This window comes from Clytia hemisphaerica, unplaced genomic scaffold (assembly GCF_902728285.1).
Source record: "Clytia hemisphaerica strain Z4C2 unplaced genomic scaffold, Clytia hemisphaerica genome assembly, whole genome shotgun sequence".
Lineage (NCBI taxonomy): Eukaryota > Metazoa > Cnidaria > Hydrozoa > Leptothecata > Clytiidae > Clytia > Clytia hemisphaerica.
The window spans coordinates 2242416-2250128 of record NW_027103621.1 but is presented as its reverse complement, the minus strand read 5'-3'; the positions used below and the strand labels follow the sequence as shown (position 1 = coordinate 2250128).

The 7713-nt window shown below is 32.2% G+C and overlaps 1 protein-coding gene across 1 annotated transcript; it reads left to right on the top strand.

Moving 5' to 3' along the window:
- Window positions 1-3085: 3085 nt before the first annotated feature.
- Window positions 3086-6706, top strand: LOC136802359 (ras-like protein RAS1). Its single transcript, XM_067059085.1, is given in 11 exon segments — window positions 3086-3160; window positions 3440-3488; window positions 3729-3757; window positions 4120-4169; window positions 4336-4370; window positions 4992-5094; window positions 5557-5596; window positions 5807-5830; window positions 5833-5924; window positions 6061-6102; window positions 6549-6706. Coding segments are annotated over 11 exon segments (585 nt in total). The 5' UTR covers window positions 3086-3111; the 3' UTR covers window positions 6621-6706.
- Window positions 6707-7713: the final 1007 nt, after the last annotated feature.

The following is a 7713-nucleotide window of genomic DNA, read 5'->3' as shown; positions in this document are numbered from 1 at the left end:
TTTTGCTGCATCAAATATTTTTTGCAACGTGACGGTAAACAACAGACATCAAATTCCCCTTGCCTTACGGTACCTCGTCTAGCGGGGGGAACAAAAATTTTCACAAGCACAGGTTTTTTCAAATGAAAAAAAAATTTATATAACATAATTCATCCTTTCTCCTACCTTTCCAAGCAAAAATTTCGAACTTTTCATTTGCCATTCCATTAAATAAATATAAACAAAAACATCCTGCTCATCCCAAGAACAAAAGGGTCCTTACAGATTATTGATTTTTGTGCCTAATTTTCCAGAGGATATGTCTCTTTTCTACAAATCAAGCGAACTATCGTAAGTTGGTGTAATGTCGACATCTTTCTTCTAGTTTTGGCATCCTTCTTTAGAGATAGGAAGGTCAAAATCACTGGACTCCTCAACATCTGATCGCTAAGCAAAGAAAATTAGTTTCAAATGAGAGATTCTTACCTTCCTATTATTCCTGAAGAATCACCTAAAAAAGCAATGTACCATCAACTGCTCTAACTTGGGACTATCTGACAAAACATGGGATGAAAATTCGGCCACCATTTCAACGAACTTCCAAAGTCATTTGAGTTGAGTTAATGAACGTCGTATTAGAAAATATACAATTTCTCTTTTGCACCAAGTAGGCTTTTAATTCGAAATATGAAAAAAATCTGTAGTGGAACACTCGCAAGTGTCTGCACTGTAAGAGGAACGAAGAAGTATGATTGATAAACTTGGTGGAGTTATCAAAACAAATTTGTTGTCAAAGAGATTTTATTAACAGTAAGTGGAAATACTGGCCAGATATCAACCAGTCCCAAGTTAGAGCAGTTGACGGTATGTCAAGTAATTTGCTATTCAATAGACCATCACATTCTCCTAAAAAACTATATGGAGATGAGTTGGTCTAATGCTGACATCCCTCTTCTAATTCTGACACCCTTCTTTAGGAATTTAGGAATAGTAAGAAGGTTGCAACCTCTGATGGACAAAAGATTCTGACGGCTAAACAAAACCTTTAGTTTCCATCAGCAATTCCAATCTTCTTTCTTTCAATCTTTAAAAAGGGTGTCGGAATTAGAGGAGGGGTGATGACATTAGACCAACTTACGATATGAACATTTAAAGTCTTTTTAGGCCATATTTTGATAAGATGTCCAAAGTATACAACATATTTTTATGAGAAGAAATTGCTGTGAGAACGCAAGATAAGATTAAGATAAGATTTTATGTGAAACAAACAAATGCAGTGATTTCTTTTAAGAAATATAATACAGCAGAGTCTACATTACTCAAACCTCTATTACTCCAGATTATTATTCCTGAAAGTTATTCTCTTTTTTTCTGCCTTTTGTCATGAGATTTTCTTTAAAGCAAACAGTAATTTTGACTCACATTTTTAGGTTGATGGAAGTGAAGACAGTCAGCTCTAAGCCCTGTTTCACAAAAATTAGTGAAAGTATTGGATAAAAATAAAGAAAAGTTAATGAATTGAAAGTTTTCTCTTACAAAATATTTTGAAAAGTTGAATTTGCTAAAGTTAATTCTTGTTAAATGATGTTAAATTTAGCAAACTTGCACATTTGGGAATATTTCTTCCTGCAAAAGTTTCTTCCTTTAAATAAATAGTTAAAATATAAGTAGTTATAAAAGACTTCTCCAACTCAAACCTCCGTAACTCGAAATGTTCTCTTAACTCGAACGGTTTTTCTGGTCTCTTGAGAGAATGTTAGGCTAATTTATTTCTCCATACATAACTCAAACTCTCGATAAAAAGAATAAACTTTTGTTTCAGTTTGGTTTGTTCGAATTATAGAGACTGTACTGTATAGTCCATAAATACAGCAGAGATTATGGGGAGCCAGGGGGGGGGGGTCAGGATCGAGATACCAAACCCAGGGCCGGGGGGTGGTGTCAATTTTTTGTTTTCAAATTTCAAAAAGTCAAGTTGGTATCGATACCAAAATGAGGGGGTGGGTCCCCTTTTTTTTAGATTTTTGTTGAATTTAAAATTGGTATCTGACTTTGTTAGTGTTGTACAATGTAAATATAAAAACTTATTTGAATCGTTTACACTATACCCTGATTCCATATAAAAGCGTTCTTCATTCTATAATTGAAATTAAATTTTTATTTAACTTTTGCTGCTCTCAATCCTTTCAATCAACCAAAATTCATTCAAAACTAGAGTTGAACAAACTGAGTCAAGTCTTTACAGATCTTAGAACTTTCTTAGTCGTGATAAAATTTTTCTGTACATAACATTCATCATATAGGCTATGTTACAAAGACTCTAGACCTGCCTAATACAATGAGTTTTTCATCTAGTCTAGTTTATCAACTGGTGCTATGAATTTGATACATTTTGCCAATTTAGTTCAAGGAACTTAATTTACGTTGTGTTAGAATGAGAAAAACTTGTTTTCATTTTCAGGAGTCTAAAGTGTGATTAATATATAAGTGATTAATAAGAGGAATGTTCTTTGAATAAAAACATCCACAGATTTTGTTTAGTGTCCGTTGTATGCAGTATCCTATGCATATAACTTCTTGCATTATTACTGTTTGCCAATTCAGGGGGGGGGGGGTGGGTCCCCCTTTTTCAGAAAAATTGGGATTTTCAAGTTCGTATCGATACCAATTTAGGAGGGTGGGTCCCCCCTTTCTCAGAAAATCAGGATTTTCATGTTGGTATCAATACCAATTTAGGGGGTGGGGTCCCCTCTTTTTTAGAAAATTGGGGTTTTCAAGTTGGTATTGATACCAATTTAGGAGGTGGTGGTGTCTGCTACTTTCAAATCTTGAAAAGTCAGGTTTTTGGGCCCTGGGTTGGTATCCTGGACCCTGATCCCCCTAGTGGAGCAAGTTAAACAAACCAGTCTAAATTAAGGACCTGAAGAAGGCCTCAGGGGTATTTCATACCATACTGAGGAAAATGTCCCAAAAAATTCGCCTAATTTTCTTTTTCACCCACTTGTTTTTCCCCTTTCATTGAAAGTAAGAGGAAAGGCTGATAGGAAAAGGTCAACGTCTTAATTCTTTTCTTGTGCCACTGTTAATTTGTGCTCTTTTTTATACACATAGACAATAATATAAAAAAACAAGATGTCAAACTCTTCAGAATCGACTAAATTCAAAATGGTTGTTGTGGGTGGTAAGTTTAAATCACAATAGAACAAATCACTAGTTATCACATAATTACATGTTTAATTCTTTTCAGGTATATTTAATGTCACCCTGCTCATTCGCTACTTTGTTGTCTTATTTTCATATAAACATATTCTCCAACGTCTCAAATATTGCAAAAATTAAGAGCTGATAAAAAATTCCAATCAACCACTTATGATACTCTCCAACAAAAAGGGGTTCTTAAAAATCCTCACAAGCCTTCAAATATCTCCCTTCATCTTATTTTTCAATCTATACTTTTCAGCTGGTGGTGTTGGTAAAAGTGCACTCACTATACAACTTATCCAAAACCAGTAGGGCAAATTATCTTTTATACTGATTGTCTGAGTATAATAAGGATTAATTGTATTGTATTTTTAAATTTTTGAATTCCCTTTTGTAACAGATTTGTTTGATTTTATAACAGATTTGTTTATACATCATCATTTAAAGTTGAAAATAAATGAAATTAAAAGATAACTGAATTGACCAAATCTTACTAGTATAATTTCCTTATTTTCCTCAAAACTTTCTTTTCTTTTCTTTCTTTATAGTTTTGTGGAAGACTATGATCCAACAATTGGTATGAATGATTTTTTAGTCTTTTGAAATTCTGATTTAATCTCCACAGGCATGTTCACAAAGTCAAACAGCAAAAGTTATTCTTTTGCCTAGACAATATAAGCTATTCAGAATGAAACTTAAAAAAAGGAGGACAATCAAATGATCATCTATTAAAAGGTGAATTGCAGAAAATACTCCTTGGTGAGTGTGAATGAAATTAAGGGTTAAAAATGGAGGAACCTATTAATTCCAGTTAGCACCACTGGTTAACCAGCCTTTGTTGTGGATGGCTTGAGAGTTTTTGGTATTAAACCTAGATAATACTAGTTACTGTATAAACTTTGCAGCATAAATAACTAACACAAAGATTGTTTTTTTCAGAGGATTCCTATATCAAACAGGTTGTCGTAGATGGCTCAATATGTATATTAGTAAGTTTATTATTAGTGAAAAATATGAACCTCTTATATTTTACCTTTCCTTTTTATTGTAAACAACCCACAAACTTTAAATAGAAAACTTTTTAAGGCACTGTTTTGTGTATCACCATTTCTGTTATTATAATAAAAAGGTTTTGTTCTTTCTTTTGATTGATAGGATATTCTTGACACGGCTGGACAAGAAGAATATAGGTGAGTCATGCTTGCGAATATATACTCTTCTTGAAATCAGTGCTGCAAATAACGTCCAGTGACCGGTAATCACTGGCCATTTTTAAGCTAATATGTGTGTTTTATCCCGTGAAATTTTGATGGTTTCATTATTAGTGCTTTCTGATTGAGTAATCACCGGCCAACTTGAAATTCCTTATTTGCAGCACTGCTTGAAATGCATGAAATCATTGTGTGCTTCTTCAAACTACCAAGATACTGCAACGTCCATAGACATATTAGTGTGTTTAGAGCTTTTCTGCTTTTGTATTGAAATCGATAACGGTTTTTTGGAAATGAAAATACGCATAAACTATGCTATTTTACAACGAGGCAAACAATAATTTTGATTTTTTCTTTATTCCTTCAATGCTTCGAGTCTCCTCAAAGACCCTTTACCTTCATCAAGTTGGTAAAAAAAAGTCAACGGTGAATAATAGGGTAATTTGTAGGAGCTCCATTGACCAAACACTTGTGATTTTGATTAAAGTTTACAGGTTAACTTAATTTGTTGACCAGTGTGCTCTAAAGTCACAATTTTGTCCTCAGTGTGGTTTGGCAAGAGGAAATAACTTTATCGAAAATTTTGCTTTTGGATTTTAGTGCGATGAGGGAACATTATATGCGAACTGGAGAAGGATTCTTGTGCGTTTTTGCTGTCACTAGTTTAAAGTCTTTCCAAGAAATCGATAACTTCAGGACGCAGGTAAAGTTTATTCTGCTAAATATAATCTTCAGCAACGACTATACCATTTAAACGAGTTTGAATAAAAAAGTGGTTTTTGCTTGTTGGAAAGATATTCAAGAGTGGCATATTACGAACTAGAATAAATGGATTTTAAACATTTTTCATAGTAATAACACTCGAAGATTAAAGTATGGGGATTTCTAATATGAAAATAATGATCGAAATTTTCTTCTTTATTTTTTTGGAATTTTTTTCTTTTTGACAAAAAGTTCCACTCCTGATTGATTATCTTATAAACAAGCTAAAACTGCTTTTTGATTCAAATGCCCTATCAAATTCTTTCCACAGGTTTTATAATATTCAGCTTTTAAATCAAAACACACTAATTTGAATCTGTTTTTTTTTGTTCAACGCAATTCATTATTTTACCAATATAATATTACATCATTGCCTGATTTCCCTGCTTGTCTTTATATCCAGGCCCTTCGAGTCAAAGATGCTGATTCAGTACCTATGGTTTGTAAGTAAAACTTACCTTTAGCACTTAGTTTTTCCTTAAAAATTGAAGCTCTGAATAGAGTTTTACTTAAAAATTGGCATGGGTTTGTGGTACTTTTACATCCTGGGCCCAAACCGATCTCAATATGTTGTTCTTAATGGGAGAATAATAAGTATCGATTTAAATAAAATAAAAGTCAATTTACCATTATGAAGTAATTTTTCTTTGCAGTGGTTGGTAACAAAGTTGATCTTCCCAACGAGACGTCTCAACGAAAGATGGAAATGAAAAAGCACAAATGTTCAACATCCCATATGTAGAAGCATCTGCAAAAACTAAACAAGGAGTCGTAAGTTAGCTTAATATTGTTACCAACTCTTACAAATCAAAATTTTGAAATTTTTCCTCTTTGGAATAAAACCTCTTTGTCATGCAAACACTTATCAAATATTGACTTAATTCCTCGATTTATTTTTTCATTCTAGGAGGAAGCCTTTTTTACTTTAGTTCGAGAAATCATAGCTGATGTAAGTTAACATTTTAGTCTTGAATTATTCTAACCCTTTCTTATGCCTGCGAATTTCGAATTCGTTGAGGAAATCTATCAAGAACTCTTTTATGGTTTAAAATAGCATAGTCTTATTATTATAAGAAACCGAGTTGCAGGGTCTTAAACCCTTTCTTATGCCTGCGAATTTCGAATTCGTTGAGGAAATCTATCAAGAACTCTTTTATGGTTTAAAATAGCATAGTCTTATTATTATAAGAAACCGAGTTGCAGGGTCTTAAACCCTAAACATGTCAAATTTAACTTAGGTACCCAGAGAAAGCAACCAGAAATTCCTTAAAATGTGTTATTTTCAGCTTTGTTTCGCATTAAAAGCATGTATGAAGAATTTATAAGCAACCTTTACTGGAATTATGAACATTTCATTTAAAGTTATGTTGCTTTTTTCATTTTCTTAATTTACAGAGGCGTACAAGGGAAAACCAAAAGAAGAACGATTCAAAAAATAAATCAAAATTTAAATGTACCATTCTTTAAAAAAGTTCTATTCAACTTCAATGAGAAGTGCAACTATGTAATTTAAAGGATTAAGCAACCACCACCTCGCTTACTTAAAGACAATATCCTTTGAAGGCCCCACAAAACAACTCGTATTACTACAAAAGACATTGATGGTTGGTGGCACATTAAAATAATGTAGATTTATTAATAATATACAGCTTTTTTGATGGTTTTATACGATGACATTACTATTATAAAAATTGGATTAACTATTGGAAACATTTTATTGACAATCTTATTGTGAAGATGTCAAATGGCTCCCATTTTTGATTTTTTGTTTTTTTTGCTATTTATATTTTCATTGAAACTTCTTTGGAATGAATTAACTGATGAATGGAGTGAGACAAATGAATGGATGAATGAATGGGTGAATTATTATCGATTCTGGTGTTATATATTTGTTTCTCTCTATTTGAGTCGTATGTTTGACATAGGCTGGTCTAATTTCTTGACTATGCAATTGATTTAATCCTTAACCTGTTTAAAATTATCATTTATATGTTCACCCTTTCCTTAAAGATATGTACCTTTGCAATGTCTTTTGGCATTACAACGGCCAATTGGTTGTAAGTGATGTACTGGGTAGAAATAATCCAAAAATTACAGTACATAGTTTCCTGAAGTCATTGCAATGGTGCATATCATAAAAGAAGTGGGTAGCAAGAGTAGAGAAGAGTGATAAACAGTTATTATTTTTTCGTGTATATCTTTATATCTTTATATCAGGACTTTTGTTTCCTTGTCTTGTCTTTTCTTACGAATTCATTTTATAATTGTTAACAATTTATTTTGTTTAGTTTTCTTCCCAATGGTGTATATAATATAATATTTGACTAGATACGTCTTTTAGTATTTACTTTTTTGATGTCTTTTGAACCTTTGATTTTTCAAAATGAGCATGTCTAAAATTCAAAAATGGAATTTTATTTATAAAATTATACAGAGTCCTCATGAATTAAAAGTTTATAAGATGCAAAAGTACATTCTTTTTGGTAGAAGACAAATCAAACAGTGTATATATTTCCTTCTTCCTTCGACGCGACTTTATCACTATACCTTCAGTTTTTAT